Source organism: Aotus nancymaae, unplaced genomic scaffold (genome assembly GCF_030222135.1).
Source record: "Aotus nancymaae isolate 86718 unplaced genomic scaffold, 86718_ANA_hifiasm-v0.15.2.pri h1tg000059l, whole genome shotgun sequence".
Taxonomy (NCBI): domain Eukaryota; kingdom Metazoa; phylum Chordata; class Mammalia; order Primates; family Aotidae; genus Aotus; species Aotus nancymaae.
The window spans coordinates 49,774,678-49,796,555 of NW_026988473.1; the positions used below are offsets into that span (position 1 = coordinate 49,774,678).

Here is a 21,878-nt window from a genome sequence, read left to right on the forward strand (position 1 = left end):
GAGTTTCGCCATGTTGCCTGGGCTGGACTAGAACTCCTGGGCTTAAGTGATTCTCCCGCCTCTGCCTCCCAAAGTGGTTGGGATTACAGGCATGAGCCACTATGCCCAGCTTCCTTCCTTCCTTCTTGATTTCTACTTGTAACATGGATGTGATGTTTGGAGCTCTAGCATACATATGAAACCATGAGAATGAGGGTCTAAACCTGTAGATAGTGGAGTGATGAACCTGAAGAAGCTGGATCTTTGAGACCGTAGATCTGACATTGATCCTGAATGTTGTCTTTGAGACACCTTTTTTATGAGAGGAAATAAACTTTTATCTTGCTTAAGCTATTAATATATTAGGTTTTCTGTCATATGCAGCTAAACATAATCCTAATGGGGACACTGAATGCTTAGATGAATAGGTACCATTCTCTGAGATAGAGAATGAAGGGGAAAAAGATGCAGGTTTTGTAGAAATGATCGAAAATCTCAATTTGGTCATGATTAATTTGTTGTGTTTATGGAAATGGTTAATGAGGGTACAAATGTCATTGGGAGCTTGACAACCTGTTTTATGTGTTAGGAGAAGGAAATGATCGTCTTCAGAAGAGTGAAACATTAAGGAAAACATCCGGTAATAAAGTATATTATAACCAGCCTCATAACTTGTTTGAACACATAAACGATCTGTAATTCTTTTTGCAGGATAGGAAGTTTGAGTTTGAGAAGAGCTGAGCAGAAAGCATAAGGCTTGGATTATCTGTGCTGTAGATGCTCCAGGGTGAACCTTGAGTTGCAGATAGGAAGTTAGAGATGGAAAAAAAAACACAGAAATTTGTGGAGAGGAGAGCATTGTAGTCAGGGGACATGTTTAAACTGTATTTGAAAAGAAGAAATTTGTCACCTATATTTCTGTAGTCGGAAAGGCCTAATTGATTTGGAAGGCACAGGTTGCTGGAGAACTAAGGATTTTTGTATCTTCTCCTTTATTGACTTAGGGTTCAGGAATACTTTGATAGGAACATGTAGAATGAATTTCAGTGAGAAATTTATGTCTATTGTGTCCAGCTGCATTATGCAACAGATACAAATTTCTTGTTTAAGGAAGATTAACATGACGGCCTTTGCTGTTTTTCAATCAATAACTTTTCTCCCTAGTTAAAAAATGTTGTATTTTAAAAATCTGTGCTAAAACCAAGGACTTGCTATGTACTAGTCTTATCTTCAGCTGGAGGAAAGCTTAAATTTAACTTAAACATAGTGAAAGTGATACAGTTAAGTCACAGCAGAGAATTGTGTTTTAAATTTTCAGTTGTCTTTTTGTTCTGAAAGGATCAATGTTTTATAGATACTACCAATATATTAAGGTTTCTAAGCTGTTTCTAAGAAATTTGTCTGAAATTTTAATGTGGGAATGTTTTCTCTGCTGAATTATCAAGGGAGGCTAAATATTCTGTGGTACAATGGTAATACATTTTTATACCTTGATAGGCATAGATCTATGATAATACTGCAGAAATTGCCAAAAAAAACCCTTTTTTATTCTCCCTTCTGTCTCTCTACCTGTATTCTTTCCTGCCCCACGTCTTCGCCACCTCCTTTACCCCCTCCTTTGTTGTAAAGTTATTTTCTCAGAATTACATAATAAGCATGTTTGTGAATTTTCCGTTTGGTTCATGATAACTGTAACCAGTTCAGAAAGAGGTTTCTTATTCTACATCATACAAAATGAAAGTGCTTATGAAGTAGCTAGGAGTTCTTTGCCAGCAGACAAGTTATTGAGGCTTAGTTTAAATTGGCATAATTTAAACTGATAGTTTTCCTAACAAGGTAATCTATCTGGAGGAGATTTTGGTCTGCTTTGAATCAGCAATCATAGTTTTATGCCATCTAGTGGTAGATGTGTGTATTTCACATCTTCTGTTGGTTTACCATGCCTAAAAGTTTAGAGCCAGGAGGGACCTAAGATCACTTTACAAGTGGGAAACCAAGGCTCCGAGACGTTAGAGGATTTGCTTAAGGTTACCAGTTAGTGACAGAGCTAAGATAAGCCTCAAATCTCCTGATTACCAATGTAGTATTCTTTTCAAAACATTGCGCTGTTTTTCTTGAGGACTTTAGTTTGAGGATATCAACCATGGGAAGATACTTATATTTTAGGTTATTTCTGTTTATTCAAACTTACCATTGATAGCTTTAATGTAGTGGTGTTTTAATAGGCCCTTGTGCTCAGAATATAAGGGAAATGGATATTATATTTACCTTTGATAAGACACAGTAGTTGTCTTTAAGTAAATAACTGCGTGTGAGAGAGGGTTGAGCTTGTTTTCCATTTATTACAGTGAGAACAAATATGAATTATTATGTCTTTGGGCTTGTCCTTGTGTGGTCTAGTTTCTTTTCCGTAGAAAAGGAAATATTAGGAGAGAGGGCCCTAGGACTAAACTTATCTGTTAGGGTCATACTCCGATGAAGTTTTGTGTTGAAAAAAGATTTAATTCTGACAGTGCCCTCTGGTCCCTCCTTTCCCCACCGCTGCCATAGTATAGCAGCTAAAGGTTGCAAATCAGACAAGCAGTAAACTTCAAGGACAGAGAATTTTAAGCAATCTTAAAGGTTTTTGGAATAAGGATGAAGAATATTGCCCTGGGAAGAAACTTAGAGTCAGTTGACATCAGCTATTGGACTGGAGAAGTGTTTTGAGGACTAGATTTAGGATGACTTGGTTTTGTGTTTCTGGTTTGCCACTGATGCTCCAGTATTGCTGCTTTTGTTGTTTCAATTCTGTATAAACAACTTCCTTCAGCCAATCTTCAGTGTTAATTTAGGATTGTTTGTTTGTTTGTTTGTTGTCCAAGAATGTCTGGATTTTCCTTTCATTCCTTAAGGGTAGTTTTGCTGGAAATAGAATTCATAGTTGTTAGTTCTTTCTTTCAGCACTTGAAAAATGTGTGACTTTCTTCTGTCCTTCATGGTTTCTAATGAGAAATTTGCTGTCATTTGAATTGATGTTATCCTGTAGGTAAAATGTTTCTCTCTGGCTTCTTTTAAGACTTCTTTGTTTTTAATTTCACAAGTTTAATGATGATGTGTCTTAGTGTAGATTTCTTTAAGATTCACTCAACTTTTTGAATATGTAGTTTGGTATTTCACCAAATTTGGGAGTGTTTTACCCATTATTTCTTTGACTATTCTTTCACTTCCCTCTTTCTCTTCTCTTTTCTGGGACTCCAGTGATATGAATAGTAGATCTTTTGTTATGGTCTGTGGATCTCCTATGGGTCTCCAGTGTTCTGTTCTTTATATTTTAATTTACTTTCTCTCTGTTGTTCAGATTGTGTAAATTCTACTGGTTTCACTTCAAGTTCACTGATTCTGTGCTATGCCATTTTCACTCTACTATTGAAACCATCCAGTGAGATTTTAATTTTGAATATTTTATTTTTTAGTTTTGTAATTTCTGTTTGATTTATGGTACAGTTCTTTGCTGATATTTCTATTTTTCATTTGTTTTAAGAGAATTTATAATTTGAGGTACTTTTAAGGTAGCTGCTTTAGAATCTTTGCAGATAATTCTGACATCTGATTTATGTCTTTGTTAGCATCAGTTAATTGTCTTTTTGTCATTCAAGTTGTGATCTTTTCTGGTTCTTGGTATGATAGGTGCTTTTTTACTGTATTCTGGACATTTTGGCTTTTTATGTTAGTTTTTGTGTTTAGAGTTAGCGTGTAGACCATAGTCTAATTTTGTAGGCTGTTGTTCCAATGACAGTTTAATTTTCAGAGCCTTTGCAGTGTTATTTTGATTTTCTTGGTTGTTTGGTTTTCTTTATTGCCAGGGCCATTGAATATGGCCCTTTCTGTCACCTCAGGCAGCACTAGAACTCCCATTGGTGCTGCCTGAGGTAGCAGAAAGCATTCCCCAGGCTGAGCTCTTTGATATCTCTTGGTGGGGGAGGGCTTTCAGGTTACAGGGACAAAGAGATTTTGCTAGGCCAGGTTACTTTTTGTGGCACGATGTTCATTATTGGTGCCATTTCACTGCCCTGATGTCACTGGGGAATACATGAGAGATTCTGACCCATGAGGACAAAGAAGCTCCCTGGGCCAGACCGCTTGTTACAGTGGAGTCCCTCTTACTGGTGTCCTCTGACTACCCTAGTGTTTCTGGATTGGGGAGGGGATTCTCAAGCTCATAGAAACAAAATGTCTGCTGAGGTAACTTGATCCAGTGAGATACCTCTTGCTGGTGCTAGCTGGACACCTCAATATCTCTTGGTTGTGTAGGAGAGCCTCAGACTTGTGGGGACAAAGACTTCCCAGGCCAGCCTGCTTATTGTGATGGGATCTCTTGCTGGTGATGCCTACTCACATTGGTATCTCTCTTTGGGGGAGGGAAGTCAGGGCCAGGAGTGAAGGAAAGTGCTTTCCCTGGCTGCTTATTACCATTGCGGCTGTCTATTCCTTGCTCATGGTTCTGGGCTTTCCCTGTGTTGTTAGTGGAACTTCTGTTTGATCTGAGAGATGAGTGAGCCTACCTTGGCTGCCTTCTGTTGTTAGCTTGGGGATTGGGACATGCTAGGCCTGGGTTGCCTTCTTCTGTTTGGTAGAGAAACGTAAGATGTCCTGCCATTGTGTTGTTCCTCCATCCTTAGGGTTATAAACCAGTTTACTTTCCTCTTACCACCTTTCATAGTTCTCCTTTGGTTGCCTCGTGTGTGATTTATAGGCTTATACTTAGTGGGGAAGAGCAAGAAAAAATGAGTCTGTACCCCTGTGTCTGATCAGAGATTCATTAAAAAAAATCCTTTATTGAGATATAATTTACATACCATAAAGTTCATCCTTTTAAAATGTAAAATGCAATGGTTTTAGTATATTTGAAGAGTTGTGCAACCATTACCACTATTTATTTTAAACTTTAAGTTCTGGGATACATATGCAGGACGTGTAGGTTTATTACATAGGTAAACGTGTGCCATGGTGGTTTGCTACATCTGTCATCCCATCACCTAAATATTAAACCCCACATGCATTAGCTATTTATCCTAATGTTCTCCCTTCCCCTGACTCCTTCCCCGCAACAGGCCCCAGTGTGTGTTATTCCCTTCCCTGTGTCCATGTGTTCTCATTGTTAGGCTTCCACATGCAACTGAGAACATGCAGCATCACCACTATTTACTTAAAAAATTTCATCGCCCCAAGGAAACCCTGTATCCATTAGCAGTCACTTCCCTTACCCCCTTAAGCCCTTGTCAACTGTGAATTTACTTTCTGTCTCTTTGAATTGGACTTTTCTGGGCATTTCCTATAAATGGACTCATACAATATGTGGCCTTTTGTGTTTGGTTTCTTTTACTTAGCTTACGGTTTTCAAGGATTATCCATGATGTGTAGCATAGCATGTATCAGTACTTCATTCCTCTTTTTTTGAGATGGAATCTTGCTCTGTTGCCTAGGCTGGAGTGCAGTGGTGTGATCTCAGCTCACTACAACCTCCATGTCCTGGATTCAGGTGATTCTCCTGCCTCAGCCTCTTGAGTAGCTGGGACTACAGGCGCGTGCCACCATGCTCAGCTAATTTTTGTATTTTTAGTAGAGACGGGGTTTCACCATGTTAGCTAGGATGGTCTCTATCTATTGACCTGATAATCCACCTGCCTTGACCTCCCAAAGAGCTGGGATTATAGACGTGAGCCACCATGCCCGGCATTCATTTCTTTTTATGTTCAAATAATATTTGATTGTATAGATATACTCAGCTTTTTTCTTGAAAGATATTTTCTCTGGGTATAAAATATTGGGTTGACTTTTTTCCTTTCGGTATTTAAAGATGTGGCTCCACTGTCTTCTAACTTACACTGTTCATAATGAGAAGTCTGCTGTCCTTCTTATCTTTGTTACTCTGCACAATGTATCTTTTTTCTCCAGCTGTTTTTAGATATTCATCTTCATATCTAAATAATTTATTATGATATGCCTTTTTGAGTTCTGTGTGTTCTTTGGAATTTGATGAGCTTCTTTGATCAGTATATTTATAGTTTTCATCAAATTTGGAAGTCAGATTTCATCAAATTTGGCCATTATTGCTTCAGATATCTCCATCCTCTCCCCTCCATCCTGGGACTACTGACTCCTATTACATGCATATTAGGCCACTTACTAGAAGTTGTTCCACAACTCAGTTTTTGGTTTTTTTTTTTTTGTCTTTTTCACAGTCTGTTTGTCTCTGTTTCATTTTGGAAGTTTCTATAACTTCATTAACCTTTTTTTCCTGGTAGTATCTAATTCATAAGCTATATCCAATATATTTTCTACCTAATTATATTCTTGAAAATTTGCAACATAATGATAATGATAATTTAGTATACATTTTTCTACTAATTAATACCTGTATCAATTTGGATTCTATTTCAGTTGATTGATTTTTGTCCTCCTTATGGCTCATACTTTTCTGCTTTTCATGCCTAGTGATTTTTGTTTGTATGTTAGATGTTGCGAATTGTACTCTCTTGATTGCTGGATAGTTCCGTGTTCCGGTAAATATTTTTGAACTTTGTTCTGAGATATAATTAAGTCACTTGGAAGTAATTTGAACCTTGAGGCTCATTTTCCACCTTTGTTAGGCTGCAGAGGATTTTATCTAAGGTTAAATTTTCACACTGAGACAATATACCCTCTGGGTTCTCTGACTGATGCCTAATGAATTATGCAAGTTTTTTCGTTTTTTCTTCTTGGCTGTTGGGAACAAAAACAGTCCCTGGCCTTGTGTAACTTCTAGAGATTTTTTTTTTCTGTTCCTTTCATGTGGTTCATTCAGCCTTCTGCAGGTCTCTGAGAATTTCTTTCTCTCTGTTAATCTCTCTTCTCTTTGGTACTCTGTGAACTCTAACTTCTTTGGATTCCCTGGGCTCCCAACTCAATTGCTTCAGTTTCACCAGGATTCCACCTGGATTTTCCTTGATTGGACTGCAGTCTGGAAACCGTCCCCCACTATCCCCCCTCCCCACCACCCCAAGGATCTAGATCTTGTGTAGAAACTCTTACCAAGAAGTAAGCTGGGGCAATTATAGGGCTCACATAATTTGTTTTCTTTCTCTCAGGGTTCACTGTCCTCTAACACCTGATGTCAGGTGTCTGAAAACCATTGTTTTGTAGATTTTGTGATTTTTTATTTGTTGCAGGTTGGAGGGTAAATTCAGACCTTGTTACTCCATCTTAGGTGAGGTAGAAGTCCCCATGGTAGTGATTTTGGACTATTTTATTATGTAGCTAGTGGGAGAGTTACTGAATTATTTTGATTATAGAAGTTAGTGTAAAGAACTTCGATTTTGCAGGGCTTATTTCTAGACTGCCAGAAACTTGAGACTCGGATGTGAAGTGAAACAGGAAGCAGGGAGATGATGAGGCTGCTGCTGTTGTCCAGGTGAAGATGATGAGAATTTGAACTACTAGAGTGATTGTGAATGATGCTGGGGGTGGGAATACATTCAGTGCATATTTGGAGAAGGGACCTGATGAGACTTTTTTTCTTAAATGTTGATATCCAACCATATAGTTTTCACAGCATTCCAGAGTGCCAACCATTCTTTGTTCATTGCTGTTTAAAGAAGACATTTTAATTCAGTAAAATGATGCAATCTGAAGAATTTCATCAAAATGCTAGATCATGTTTAGTTTTAATTTCAGTTTGTATTCATTTCTTTTTCTTAATCTTGACATTCTCTAGATTGCTGGATTTATACATTCTCAATGAATTGTAAATTTATAAGGATTAAAGTGTAGCTGCTATTTATTATTTTTAATGATATACCTTGTTCTTCATGTATTCTCATCAACTTTAAAAATGCATTTTTTTTTTTTTGAGAAGTCTCGTTCTGTTGCTCAGTGATTGTATTTTTAGTAGAGACAGGGTTTCACCATGTTGTCCAGGCTGGTCTCAAACTCCTGACCTCAAGTCATATCCCCACCTTGACCTCCCAGAGTGCTGGGATTACAGGCGTGAGCCAGTAAAAATGCATTTTTTTTTTCACTTCTGTAAAAGCCTATGGGCTCTTTACTAAGTGTAAGTCTGGGAAAAATAGCTTGTGTGTTCCAAATAAACCTTTTGAATAATAGAAGATTGTACTGGGAAATCAGAAAATCACATTACATTCCTACCTAATTTTTTAAATAACCGCAGAAAGGCTTATTTCAGTTGAAATAAACAGACTTCTCTCATTAAATGCTAAATGGATTAAATATGAAAGCCTTTTGTAGAATGATTTCCTGCATGCTTTCTTTTCAGTGAACAAACAGTTTTTATTTTCCTTATCTTTTAAAAGTTGGTCTATACTGGCACAATTAGATCTACTTATTTTGGTGAACTTTGATTTCCTGGCTGTCTTGGTATTGTAACACAGGTCTTTTAGTGAACAAGAAAATAACATTAAAAAAAAACATATCATATGCTCACAAGTGGATTTTCCGAGTCACAAATGGGAAACTTGGGGCTTGCAAGTTGAATATGGCCTTCATCTTAGTTCCGTCTTTGAACCAATTTCTTTTTTTTTTTTCTTTTTTGAGACGGAGTTTCGCTCTTGTTACCCAGGCTGGAGTGCAATGGCGCAATCTCGGCTCACCGCAACCTCTGCTTCCCGGGTTCAGGCAATTCTCCTGCCTCAGCCTCCTGAGTAGCTGGGATTACAGGCACACGCCACCAGGCCCAGCTAATTTTTTGTATTTTTAGTAGAGACGAGGTTTCACCATGTTGACCAGGATGGTCTCGATCTCTTGACCTCGTGATCCACCCGCCTCGGCCTCCCAAAGTGCTGGGATTACAGGCGTGAGCCACAGCGCCCGGCTTGAACCAATTTCTTTAAATCAGCTTCTAGTCTATTAAAATGAGTAAATCAATACATGTACCTAAATGTCTGATTTTCTAGTGTTATGCTTTGCTTTAGCCATTTCTTCTGAGATGATATTGTCAATGAAGGAGAGAAGAACAGGAGCTGGTACAGTGCTGAAGTTCCAAGCAGATTGTTTTGAGATAGAATGGAATAGAAGGACTGGTGCCAATGTCAGTAATGTGTATGTAGCATGTTTTGACCAAGACTTTTATCCTGAGAAAATTTTGATTATAGTTGGGGCATTATAATCAGACTTAGGCCAATATTGATGAATTTTTTGGGGGAAACATTTTCTGGAGGAATTCCTTGAGCAGTATTTTAAAGTAACATCCTCGATTTTTGTTTTTATTGTACTGTAATTTTTTTTTTTTGAGAGAGAGTCTCGCCCTGTCGCCAGGCGCCAGACTGGAGTGAGGTGACACCATCTCGGCTCACTGCAACCTTCACCTCCCAGGTTCAAGCAATTCTCCCGCCTCAGCCTCCTGAATAGCTGGGACTACAACCATGTGTCACTGTGCCCAGCTAATTTTTCTATTTTTTAGTAAAGGCGAGGTTTCATCATGTTGGCCAGGATGGTCTTGATCTCTTGACCTCATGATCTGCCCACCTCGGCCTCCCAAAGTGCTGAGATTACAGGCGTGAGCCACAGCGTCTGGCCTGCAATTGTTTTTGTTGAGAGTTTGTCAGTATATATCAGACTGTTAATTTAAAATGGTTGCATTTGATAGTATGTGTCTGTAAGTAAAGTAAGTTAAATAAAAAAATGATATAAATACACTAGATAACAGACATAGGATCTAAAAAATGCATGTACTGAGCTGACTAAAAAAATTTAACAAAGATAAAACTTAAGTCTGAAACATCTTTTGTACAGGTACAGAACAGCATTAAACATGTTTTAAAAAGAGATTTACATATTTCAGTCAAAAGTAACTCCAGTAAATCAGGAGTCCTGTGGCTACCAGAAGACCTCATATAACACTAGTCTTCACTGATAATAGCGTAGTTGTCTAGAACAATAATAGTTTTCTTCTCTACACTATATTATTTAGAACGGCTCAGTAATCTCAACTATTATGTTTAGGTTGGAGTACTATTCTGACAAACATGCACATACTCATACTGTTATATATTTTACATGTGCATTAACTTAAATTCTTCTTCACAAGAACTCTAAGAGGTAATAGTGTCTACCTTTTTTGTATGGAGGAAAATTAAGCACAGAGAAGTAATGTAATTTCCTCAGGGTCAAGAAATGGTAGAACTGGAATAGAGTATAGGTAACCTGGATCCTGAGTCCATGTTCTTAACCCCGTTTCATATATATATATATATATAACCTTAAGTGACAGGTCACAATCAAAATGCCAATAAGTGTTAATTTCTCAATTTTGACAACTCCTACCCTCAAGGAGTCCTCCTGCCTAAGCCATCCAAATTACTGGGATTACAATAGCATGCCTCAATGCCTGACTAACATCCTGCTTTTAATTCCTTTGGAAATATACCCAGAAGTGGAATTGTTGGACATATGGTAGTTCTATTTTTAATTTTTTGAGAAGCCTTCGTACTCCATACCTCCATATTTCATATTTTCCATAGGCAAAAGAGTTCCAATTGAGTCTCGAGTAGCTGGGACTATAAGTTTGCACCACTATTACTGGCTAATTTTTGTAGAGATGGGGTCTTAATATGTTGCCCAGGCTGGTCTCAAGCTTCTGGCCTCCTCCCTCCTGGGCCTCCTAAATTCCTGGGATTACATGTGGGAGCCAGTATGCCTGGCCTTACTATTTTCCTAAAATTTTCTGACTAAATCTTCTTTTTATATACAAAAATACTTTGTTTTATTGTTCTTTGCTTTTTATTTGTTATGATTTGCTTATTGTGCTTTACAGATCTTGTGGATTTTTTTTTTTTAACAAATTAAAAATTTGTGGCAACCCTATATTGAACAAGTCTATCGGCTCCATTTTGCCAATAGCTTGGGCTTACTTTGTGTCTCTTTGTTGCATTTTGGTAATTCTCGCAGTGTCTCAAGATTTTTCTATTATACGTGTTTTGGTAATATGAAGTCGGTGATCTTTGATATTACTGTTTTGTTTTGGCATAGCACAAACTACACCCATGAAAGGTGGCAAATTCAATCCATACATGTTTTATGTGTTCTGACTGCACCATTGACCAGCCATTCCGTTATCTTTATCCCTCTCCTAAATCCTGTCTATTCCCTGAGGCATGCCAATATTGAAACTACATTAGTTGATGACTCTACAGTGGCCTTTAAGAGTTCAAGTGAAAGGAAGAATTGCCTGGTTCTCACTTCAAATCAAAAGCTAGAAATGATTAAATTTAGTGAGGAAAATGTGTCAAAAGCCAAGATAAGCCAAAAGACATGTCAAAAGCCAAGATAAGCTGAATGCTAGGCCTCTTGTACCAAACAGCCAAGTTGTGAATCCAAATGATAAGAAAATGAGACAGCCTTATTACTGATATGGAGTCTCAGTGGTTTGGATAGATGAAATTAGCCACAACATTTTCTTAAGACAAAGCCTAATCCTGAGCTCAGTGCCCTAACTCTCTTCAATTCTATGTAGACTGAGAAAATTTAGGAAGCTGCAGAAGAAAAATTGAAGCTGGAGATTGGTTCATGAGGTTTAAGGAAAGAAGCTGTCTCTGTAATATGAAAGTGCAAGGTAAAACAGCAGGTGCTTATGTAGAAGCTGCTGCAAGTTATGCAAGATCTAGCTAAGATTATGATGAGGGCAGCCACATTAAATAACCGATTTTCACTGTAGATGAAACAAGCTCTACTGGAAGAAGATGCCATCTAGGAGTTTCATAGGTAGAGAGCAGAAGTAAATGCTTGGCTTCAAAGCTTCAAAGAATAGGCTTACATGTCTTTTTAGCAGCTAATGCTGCTGGTGACTTCAAATTGAACTTATTTCTCATTTACTATTATGAAAATTCTAGTGCCTTTAAGAATTATGCTAAATCTACTCTGTCTGCTCTGTAAATGGAACAACAATGCTTTGATGACAGCACATCTGTTTATAGCATGGTTTACTGAATATTTTAAGCCCACTGTTGAGACCTACTGCTCATAAAAGGATTCCTTTCAAATATTACTGCTCATTGACAGTGCACCTGGTAACATGAGAGCTCTGATGGACATGTACAAGGAGATTAATGTTGTTTTCATGCCTGCTAACACACTATCCATTCTGCAGCCCATGGATTTTGACTTCTAAGTTTTGCTATTTAAGAAATATATTCCATAAACCTATAGCTGCCATAGATAGTGAATCCTCTGATTGAATATGGGCAAAGTAAATTGAAAGCCTTGTGGAAATGATTTGTCATTCTAGATGCCATTATAACATTCATAATTCATGGGAGGAGGTAAAAATATGAACCTATTAACTTAGAAAAAGTTGATTCCAATCCTTATGGATGACCTTGAGGAGTTTAAGACTTCAGTAGGGAAAGGAACTGTAGATGTGGTGAAAATAGCAAGAGAACTAGTATTAGAAGTGGAGGCTGAAGATGTGACTGAATTACTGAAATCTCATGATAAAAATTTTAACAGATGAGGATTGGCTTTTTAGGGATGAGTAAAGAAAGTGGTTTCTTGAAATGGAATCCACTTTTGGAAAAGATGCTGTGAATTTTTTGAAATGACAGCAAAGGATTTAGGATATTACATCAATTTAGCTGATAAAGCAGCAGCAGGGTTCGAGAAGAATAATTTAAATTTTTGAGAGAAGTTGTGCCGTGGGTAAAACGCCATCAAACAGCATTGCCTGCTATGGATAAATTTTTTATGAAAGGAATAGTCAATCAATACGGCAAACTTCACTTTTGTCTTACTTTCAGTAATTGCCACAGCCACCACTCTGATTAGTTAGCTGCCATTAACATCGAAGGAAGACATTCTACCAGCAAAAAGATTACGACTTGCTAAAGCCTCAGATGAGTGTTAGCATTTTTTTTTTTTAGCAATAAAGCATTTTTAAATTAAAGCATGTACATGTTTTAGACATAATACCATTGCACACTTAGCAGACTACAGTATAGTGTAAACATAACTTTTAAATGCACTGAGAAACCAAAAAATTTGTGTGACTCACATTATTGGAATATTCACTTTATTGCTGTGGACTGGAACCAAACCTGCAATATCTCCGAAGTATGACTGTAATTGTTTCCAGATCCTCTTCTAGTTTGAAAGAACTTGATCTATCAAAGTGCCTCTTAGAGTAGTGTGGTCTCATTTAGGTTCTTATAAGGATATACACACCAATTCTAGCTTCAGTAAAAGAAAGAAATATTGTCAGAATGCGTCAGACATTTGCTAACAGATGCTACAGTGCTGCCACAGCTTACTAGAGGCAGAATCTGGAAAAGAGTGTTTTTTTGAGGAAAACTGAGAGGAGGATAAAGTGAGATGAGGATAAAGATTTGTAAATCTTTATTTACAAGTAGTGTAAGTAAAGATGTTTGTTGTATTATTTATAATAGTGAGAAACTAGAAAAATTATGTTCAACAACATCGAAGCCCCTTTTTAATTTATTAAGTAATAAACCAATGTGTAAAGTTAGGTTCAGTGTGCTATTCATTCTATAGAAAAAAAGATATATTTATGAAATAAAACCTAGGAATAAATGGATAGTCCAAAATGTTAATAATAATTATCTCCAGGTGTGGGATTATGGGTGATTTGTTTATGTTTTTATGTATTTAAAATTCTTCTGCAGTTAACATTACTTTTATAATTAGTAAAAATTAATATGATTGGGCTGGGTGCAGTGTGGTGGCTTACACTATAATCCTAGCACTTTGGGAGGCCAAGGTGGGTTGATTGCTTGAATCTAGAAGTTCAAGACCAATGTGGACAATGTGACAAAACCCCATCTCAAAAAAAAAAAATATGAAAATTAGCTGGGGTGGCCTGCATCTGTAATCCCAGCTACTTGGAGACTGAGGTAGGAGGATCACTGAGTCTGGGAGGTCAAGGCTGCAGTGAGCCATGATTGTGCCTCTGTACTCCAGCCTGGGCAACAGAATGAGACCCTGTCTAAAAGAAAATTGATATAATAAATATTTCTTGAACCTAAAATATATTAGGTATGGCTTTCAGAAGGGAATAAACAATGTAGGGACACCTGGTTAAACATGATACAATAAGTACATTATCTCTTTAAAAAGCAGGGAGGAATAAACTTAAAACAATTTCAACCAGTACCAAAGAATTTATTAAAGTAAACATTTTACTTCATATAGACTGTATGCCAGGAATTCAGTATGACAGGTGCTTGGGGTTACAAGTTGGTTACTGAAAGAAAGCAAGCTTGCTGTCATTTCTTCCAGAAAGTTTCGTATGGTCTTCCCTTCTATCATTGAGCTTACCATAACATAACTGAAATTATCAGTTCATTTGTTTGTTTCCCCAAATGGATTATGAGTTCCTTTAGGATAGGGACTGTGTCTTTTTCATTTGTGTACCTCCAGCACCTAGCAATTTGTTTCATTAGCCCTGCTTGGGATGTCATAAGTGTTTGAGGTGGATTTTGAAGAAAGAGTGCCTATGATGAAAAGTTAATTTACTTTGAATGAAATTCTTCATTCCTCTATAATACGAGATAGATAAGTTACTGTACTGCAGCAATTGTTAATTTTAATTGAGAATATTTTTGTCTTTTTCAAATGGATTTTGGTTGCCCTAATTTCAGAGTACAGTTTTGAGTTGGTCAGTAAAGTGAATGTAACTTTCCACTTATATTTTAAACATAAAAATTTGGCCATAAATTGTTTACATTTTAGGTGAGGGGCAAGGGAGAACTTGAATTCATAGGGATGAGGTTGAGAAATCATAGTGGATGATTTTTTAAAAGTATATTAACAAAATGAATCTGTCATGAAGACTTCCTCAAGTTAAGTATACAAAACAAATAATCAGAATACTGTTGCCTTCATTTCATATGAAGTAGGACAACATGCAGAATATGCAAACAACATGAAGATCTTTAAAAAGTATAGCAACAGGTAGTTTAGATTTAACATGTACCTTCCATCCCCAATTTACTCACAGATTACATCCCCAAAGTTTAATTATAAATTGATTCATTCTTTGGTGTCACAGGATAATTTTATAACAACAGTGATAGAGATCTGTGGTTTTCAACCCAGGGGACATTTGGCTATGTCTGGAGACATTTTTGGTTGTAACAACTTGCTGGTGGTAGGGAATGCTACTGGAATCTTGCAGTTGAGGCTAGGGATACTGCTAAACATTCTCCAATCCACAGGGCAACCCCCATTACCCCAAAGAAGCATCCATCCCCAAATGTCAGTAGTGCTGATGTTGGGAAATCCTGCCTAAACAATGGTCAGGTTCCCAGGGCAGTCTAAAAAACTTTAACCAGTAACAGTACTTACAGCCCATAACTGAAACGTAGTGCTAATGGTGCCATTTCCTTTGTCACTTAAAATTACTTCATCTCCATAGAAAAGTTCTTAAATTTCAACTTGGGATGCATTCCTTATTGGGGCACAAAGGGCAGTTACTCCCATAATGTAGTAGAGACTTTAGATTTCGATGCCTCTGGCTAGTGTTACTTAGATTTTCACATATATCAGTCAGTCTTTTAAGAGTTTATAAGAATAGTGGCTGGGCTGGGAGCTGGAGCCTGTAATCTCAGCACTTTGGGAGGCCAAGGCAGGCGAATCACTTGAGGTCAGGAGTTCAAGACCAGCCTGGCCAACACGGAGAATCCCTGTCTCTACTAAAAATACAAAAATTAGCCAGACGTGGTGGATACAAAAATTAGCCAGACGTGGTGGTGGATGCCTGTAATCCCAGCTATTTGGGAGGCTGAGGCAGGAGAGTCGCTTGAACCCAGGAGGCAGAGGTTGCAGTGAGCCAAGATCATACAGCTGCACTCCAGCCTGGGCACCAGAGCAAGACTCTATCTCAAAAAAAAAAGAAGAAAAAGAGTTTATAGGGTAGAGATTGCCCGTTATTTCAGTACAGTCATCCCTGGGTGTTTGCAGGGGATTTGTTCCAGAACTGTCACAGATACTAAAATCCATGGATGCTCAAATTCCTTATATGAAATGGTGTACTGTTTACATATAATCTATGCATATTTTCCTATATACTCTAAATAATTTCTTGCTTACTTTTAATGCCTAATACAGTGAAAATGGTATGGAAATATTTGTTATACTGTATTTTTTTTTCTTTTTTTTTTTTTTGAGACGGAGTTTCGCTCTTGTTACCCAGGCTGGAGTGCAATGGCGCGATCTCAGCTCACTGCAACCTCTGCCTCCTGGGTCCAGGCAATTCTCCCGCCTCAGCCTCCAGAGTAGCTGGGATTACAGGCACGCGCCACCATGCCCGGCTAATTTTTTGTATTTTTTAGTAGAGACCGGGTTTCACCATGTTGACCAGGATGGTCTCGATCTCTTGACCTCGTGATCCACCCGCCTCGGCCTCCCAAAGTGCTGGGATTACAGGTGTGAGCCACCGCACCCGGCCTGTTATACTGTATTTTTAAGATTTGTACTTATGAATTGTTGTGTTGTTAATTTGATTGTTTTTTTCCTCCCAAATATTTTCAATTCATGGTTGGGTGACCCCTGCAGATGCAAAACCCATGGATACGGAGGTCCAACTGTGTAATGTTTAGATGGTGAATACTTATATGTTTTTTAAAACTTGAAAATGTTTAATCAGTTTATTACCAAATATTTATTTGGTAATAATATTTGTATTTACCAAATATTCATTTAGAAATAAGAGTAGAATGAATATTTGTATTTTTTAGTATCCTATAACTGATTTACTTTGATTTTATTAACAGGGTCAGGAGAAGGTCTGGGGAAAATCATCCAGAGATTTCCACAGAAGGACTGGGATGATACACCTTTTCCACAGGGAATTGAGTTGGTAAGTGGTTGTTGTATTATTGCATGTTCATAATGTTATTTTTCTTTTTTGTCACATTGATTTTTACATTTACGTTACATTTGGTATTAAATAATTTGATAATTTAATTGTAAGATATTGTAGTACCAGAAATAATTATCTTCCTTCCTAGTCCCCCAAGTACAGTTATCTTTGAATATATTGATTCTAGAATTGGTATCTTGTTCTTCTTTTTCTCATTTAAACTTCTAATATTAAAGATGAAATTGATGATTTCCATATATTCAGAAGCAGAAAAATTCCTCTGATTCTTTAGTAAAATTCTTAGCCTAGTAGCTTCAGGGATATACATTATACTATTTTTTCCTGAAAATGACCAGGGTATTGTCTTAGTAAAAACAAACAAACAAAAAAACACAAATAAATAAAAAAGCAAAAGTTTGTTTAATGGTGACCTGTCATGGTTTGAACTAGGTCTTAAAATCACAAACTAGATTTTTTTTTTTAGCTACAGGGTCTGAAAGTTATCTTATAATAGTGCAGGTCAACTCCTTTTGTTGTTGTTGTTAGTCATTTTAGAGGAATTTATTGGTTGAACATAATTTATGCTGCCCAAGATATTCTATCTGGTGGTGGATCCATGCTGGTAAAGTGAGGGACTAGAAAGGTGATTACTAAAGTACTTTGTAATATGTCTATGAAGTTTGGGTCTTCAGATTTACTTGGGGGTGGTGTGTGTTCTTATTTACATTGTGTTTATGGATCCACACACACATACACACATAGAAGCAGTGTTCTTCAAAGCAGGCCTGTTGAGAAGACATTTGATATAATATGATAGTTAAGAGTGCAGGCTGTGTGACAGAGTGCCTAGGTTGAAATCTCAGCTGTATGGTATGACTTTTGACAAGTCACTCAACTACTTTGAGCAGCAGAATACTTACCTATAAAATGAGGATAATGGTTATATTAAGCCCATACATTGTTGTAAAGATAAAGTGGAAAAAATCACAAAAAATGCTTAGAACAATGTCTCCCATAAATGAGTTGTCTGGTTGTTTAATTGGTATTGTTACTGTTTGTTCAACATCGCTCAGCACCTCACCCACAGGAACAATTGTTCATTCTCTTCTTAGCATGGATCAGAAATATCTATTAGATATTTTGTATTGAAAATTGTAAATTTCTCATTTTAGCTAATGACTGTCCAGTTTTGCTTCACTGAAAATTAAAGATACATTGCTAAGTGCTTTGTTTTGATTGTTAAAACTCAGCCATATAAAGAAAACTCAGAGTTCTGTAGCCCCACAGAGAGGGTAAATCCTGAATTTTGGCATTATAAATGGGGAAGGAATGTGAGGATCCAAGGAAAATGGCTTTTTGGAGAACCCTTTGCATTCCTTTCTCTTTTTCCCTATATGCCTGCAAATACCAGTAATTGGCCTTACAGTGTGAAGAACCAGGCATTTGTTTATAAAAGCTTTTAAACCCTGTTTCAATGTCCCTTTTAGTGTATTTGAGTGTAAATGGTTAGTATTTTAGTGTAAATGCAGATTGGTATTAGCTATAGTTAGTATTTTAATATAAATGCAGAATCTGAAAACAGAGTTCTATGATTTGAAAGAACTAAGGTTGAGAAATGTTAAGAGAAGGTTGAGAAGTGTTATTGAATAGGGACCAACTTTATTATTTTATCTGAGAACACACATGGGTTCAGAATATAATATTATGTTCAAATTATTTTCTATTGCCACTTATCCTTCCCAGGGAACACACACTTGATGTATTGGAGTTCTAAATGAAAAATAGACATGTTCAGCCTTACAACTGGTGGAAAAGGATTTTAGTCATTCATTCACGAATTAATTAAATTCCAAATTTAATTTAGAGGATGCTGAATTTATACTTTTCATTTTTACATAAAGAAATTGCCTTCTTTTTTTTTCTTTTGAAAAATGGTGAACTTTAATTCAGATGGATTTTAAAAATAAAAATATGAAAGTAAGCTAAACCAAACATAATGACTACTTTTCCAATTCTTGGATATTTTTATCTTTCTCTTGTGCTTTTTAGGCATACATGAAAACCACAGACAGTCATATAAATAAAGTTGCAGTTAATTTTAGTGACAGCATTTCAAAGAAAATTAAATTGTTTTTCAGAGGCATTCTGTGGTTAACAATCTATTCCTGATTATAGGAACAATATTTTTATTGGCTATGTCCTGGACATCTAAACAGCTTAAAGAATTAAAGCAAAATAGTATTTTTGATCTTAGCTTCTTTTTTTTTGTTTGTTTGTTTGTTTAGGGTTTTTTTTTTTTTTTTTTGAGACAAGAGTTCACTCTTGTTGGCCAGGCTGGATTGCAGTGGTCGCATCTTGGCTCACTGCAGCCTCAGTCTTCTGGGTTCAAGCAGTTTCTCCTGCCTTAGCCTCCAAGTAGCTGGGACTACAGGTTCATACCACCACACCTGGCTAGTTTTGTATTTTTAATAGAGACAGGGTTTCACCACGTTGCTCAGGCTGATCTCAAACTCCTGACCTCAGGTGATCTGCCTGCCTTGGCCACCCAAAGTGCTGGGATTATGGGTGTGAGCCACTGCGCCCGAGCGACCTTAGCTCATTTTTAAGATCCCCTGTCTCAGGAGTGAATCTTTTTATATCATGATTCAGAAAGTATGCCACAATCTTAGTAGGGCATGCCTTTTACCAAGGCTTTTGTTAGAAGTACCTGATTCTCTTAGAAGACTAAAGTACTGTGATAAGTAAATTTTGTGGCTTGAAAAAGAGAAGCATTCAGTTAGAATTTCTAACTTTAATGTTCTTAAGAAATTAGTTCTGTTATTTAAATTATACACTCTAGTGATTTGACTACTTGCCATATGAATTCAGTCTTCTGTAAATGTAGATTAAGGAGAAGAGAGGAAAAAGAGCTTGTATTCCACATTGTGCAGGTGTAACATGGGAAAAGTAGCTTTAATATTGGATGTTATTTGAGGGCAGAGTGGTAAGTCTAAGTACCATACTTTAATTCTTTAAGCTATTTAGAATGCAGTAAACACAATAAATGGCATAGATGTATATACCATCTAGCATGGATGTAAATACTGTTTGGTTAGGAAACTGAGTGTAGAAAGGATAGAAGAAACTTTTTTCTCCTTTTTGTAGAAGAATATTCTTGAAAAGAGAATGAGATGACAGAATCAGCATTCACAAACATTTTAAAAGGAAGGAGTTATGGGATGTTTAAGAAAACGAAATATAATAAGTATAAATTTAAGTTATTTCATGTGAGTATATAAAGCTAGATGTATAAGTAATTATTTAGAATAAAGATAGGCAGATACTATCCAGCTAGAGAGGTTTCAGAAGTACAAGAAGACAGCTTTTAAAAAGTTCGTAAAAGCTATGTATGGTAGATACTATAGATAGCATCTAAAGCCTCAGTGCTGAGGTAGGGTGCAAGGTAAAACATTCAATTTTAAAGATGGTCCAGAGCTTGGTATAAAGGGTGTGTGGAAGGACTCTTGATTTAGCATAGAGTCGAAGCTGAAAACTTAAGAATACTGCTATGAAGTTTGAAGACATGGCTTTTAAAACATACTAAGAACTAAAAAAAGGATTTTAAAAGTTATATTCACAACAAAGCAAGTGGATATAAATGGGGTTTAAGATGGAAAATGGTGGTTTGAGCTCGTATTTTTGGTACCCACTTCCAGACTGTTTGGAACCACATGGTAGGCAACCTGATGAAGTCTGGAAGGTGCATTTTGAGGTAGTAGGTCCTTTTATCATCTCTGAGGAAGAGATTAGTTAATCTTGGTGTTATGCTTCTAATACACTCCTCCGTACTCACTACAATGGTTTGTTTATCCTGTGCTAGAATTCTCATGTCTCTCAATTTTGTTTATTTTTCTAGTGCGTTAATACCCTCAGTTATGCTAGAAAATCTTTCCCCTACAGTCACGTACTTCACTACTTCTCTTAGAACCACTTTAGACAAAGTTTTCTTGTCATGCTGGGGTTCTGCTTTACCTGATGTTATAAGACCAAAGAGAACTTCCTGAGGAAGATGTAGAACTACGTAGGCCTGACCCACTACATCTTTGTGTTGTTGCAGGCAGCCCGGCCTTCATTCCGTGGTACCATACTGCCACTCATCTCTCAAGTGCTTGTCTGTCATATCACCTTATGGTTTATTGCGTACTTCTTAAGTTCCAGTTCCTTTTTGCTACTCTTCTATTTCCATTCATCCATTTCCATTGTATCTATAATTTTAGCAAAAAAAAACTTTTCTTGACTTCATCTTTTGGCTACTATCCTGTTTCTTCTTCATTATAAAATGCTTTTAATGGTTCTTCTTCATTTGCTGTCCCAATTTCTCTAAGAGACTAATGTGGTTCAGTAGAAAGAATATGGGATCTGAAATTTTAAAGCCTTGAGCAAAGTTAATTTACTCTCTCTGATAATAATACTTTTCCTACAGGGCTGTTATTAGGTGATCATCTATTAATATTTTAATAATTGTAATGTTATAATTTCATATTATTTACTCTCATTTCATACATCTGTCTCACATTTTGGAGATTTATTCTAAAGTATAGTTTATGTCCTTTCTGTCCTGAAATCACAAAGTTGAAGTTAATTTTTTCTGAATTGGTTAAGGTAATGCTAGCTTTTATAATAGATAAACGTGGAAATCTTAGTGGCTTAACGTAATGGAAGTTTTTGTTTTTTTCCCCTACTTACATAAAGGCTCATTAGTGGTAGTAGGGTAGATGGGAGTGGGATTTGCCATTTTCAAAATGTGGTCCTGTAACCAAAAAGCAAGTTAGATGCTCACTGCATGTAGGGTTCAATTAACAAGAGTGATGTCTGATGCTAAAAAGGTGAATTTATTTCAAGGCTAGCTTGGGGGAAGAGGCATAAAGCGTTCTTCCTTTAAATGTGCCACTCCACCTTTGGAGCAGAAAGCAGGCATTTTTATAAGGCAGGGGAGGAGATGAGCAAAGGCAGGGATTCCCCTGCTACCAGGCAGTTATCTGCTAGGCATTTGGGTTGGCACCTTCCTGGCAAA

General features: G+C 36.8%; 1 protein-coding gene across 4 annotated transcripts in view; it reads left to right on the forward strand.

Moving 5' to 3' along the window:
• Nucleotides 1–21,878, forward strand: part of SBF2 (SET binding factor 2) — a 472,399-nt gene that overhangs the window by 73,107 nt on the left and 377,414 nt on the right. For all 4 annotated transcript variants that reach the window (XR_010338354.1, XM_012456679.3, XM_012456682.3 and 1 more), the window contains exon 2: nt 16,737–16,822. Coding sequence is in view for 3 of the 4 variants with exons in the window: in XM_012456679.3 (XP_012312102.1) it covers nt 16,737–16,822 (86 nt within the window). In the remaining variant the exon portion in view is untranslated. The remainder of the gene's footprint in view (nt 1–16,736; nt 16,823–21,878) is intronic.